At 61.8% G+C, this 1,226-nt stretch overlaps 1 protein-coding gene across 1 annotated transcript; it reads right to left on the bottom strand.

Annotated features, from left to right (window-relative positions):
* Nucleotides 1-267: 267 nt before the first annotated feature.
* LOC112464231 lies at nt 268-1,146 on the bottom strand. The gene has a single exon (XM_025031095.1). The coding sequence runs from the start codon at nt 1,144-1,146 to the stop codon at nt 268-270; it is 879 nt and encodes a 292-aa protein (XP_024886863.1).
* Between the last annotated feature and the right edge of the window lie 80 nt (nt 1,147-1,226).

Genomic DNA, 1,226 nt, shown 5'->3' with positions numbered 1-1,226 from the left:
CGGATCGTCGGACAAAGCCTGCAGCGGCCTGGAATTAAGGCAGGCTTCGACCTGAGAGAGGAGAGTGCTCATCTCCTCGAAAGTGAGCGTTGTCTCTCCAATTACCCGACGGAGATGGAATTTGGTCGACTTCACGGCGGCCTCCCACAGTCCTCCGAAGTGCGGCGCAGCCGGAGGGTTAAAGTGCCAGGTTATGCCCTCCATGGCGGCGGCGTGGGCGAGGCGACGGCCGTCGGCAGACGACGCTCGAAAGAGCTCCCTCAGGACTCAATCGGCTCCCACGAAATTAGTGCCGCAATCTGAGTACATCTCCTCGCAGAGGCCTCGACGGGAGATAAAGCGACGGAAAGCTGCGAGAAAGGCGTCCGTCGTGTAATCTGACACGACGTCCAGATGCACCGCTTTGGTGCAGAGGCACACAAATACGGCGATGAAGCCCTTGTACGCTCGATGTCCGCGGCCCTTGCTCGTGCGGAGGAGGATCGGGCCGGCATAGTCCAGGCCGGTCCGGAGAAAAGGACGCGCTGGCGTGACTCGGCCTCTCGGAAGGTCGCCCATCGGCGGTTGCGGTGTCGTGGCTCGCCAGCGGGTGCAAGTGATGCAGCGGTGCAGCCGCTGTTTGACAACTGAGCGGCCACGAGGAATCCAGAAGCGACGGCGGAGTAAGCCGAGAGTGAGCTGCACTCCTCCGTGCAGTGTTCGATGGTGGCACGACTCGATGAGCAACCGAGTGAGCCACGAGGACGGCGGTGCGATCATCGGATGTCGCTCATCGGTGGAGAGCAGGGCATGCTTGAGGCGGCCTCCGACTCTCAGCACGCCGTGGTCATCCAGGAATGGACTCAGGCTCGCTAACGAACTGCGATGGGACACAGTGCGGTTTGAAGAGAGTGCCGTGATCTCGGTGGTGAAGTGCAGTCCTTGCACCACGCGGAGCCAGAGCAGCAGTGCGTCATTGATTTCGGTCGATTGCAGTGTAAGTGCGGTAGTGCGGGAAGCGGTGCGACGCCAACGCAAGCACCAACTCGTGACTCGGAGGAGCCGGTGCAAGGAGGAAAACCGGAGAAGCATCTCGGGTTCCTCCTCGATTTTCTCGGTGGCGACGTGTGCCGCGACTCTCTGTTCGGGCAGATCGGCGTCGGACATCACAAGGTCTCCGCTCGGCCAGTGAGATCGGTGCTCGCGGAGCCAGGCGGGTCCAGTCCACCACAGGGGATGCTCCAGCA

This window comes from Temnothorax curvispinosus, unplaced genomic scaffold (genome assembly GCF_003070985.1).
Source record: "Temnothorax curvispinosus isolate PA1 unplaced genomic scaffold, ASM307098v1 QBEX01014021.1, whole genome shotgun sequence".
Taxonomy (NCBI): Eukaryota; Metazoa; Arthropoda; class Insecta; order Hymenoptera; family Formicidae; genus Temnothorax; species Temnothorax curvispinosus.
The sequence above is the reverse complement of the archived record's forward strand: the minus strand, read 5'-3'. Positions and strand labels throughout refer to the sequence as shown.

Bases quoted from the DNA above. Each gene is read 5' to 3' on its own strand.
- LOC112464231 (XM_025031095.1), bottom strand. From the start codon at position 1,146: ATGTCCGACGCCGATCTGCCCGAACAGAGAGTCGCGGCACACGTCGCC.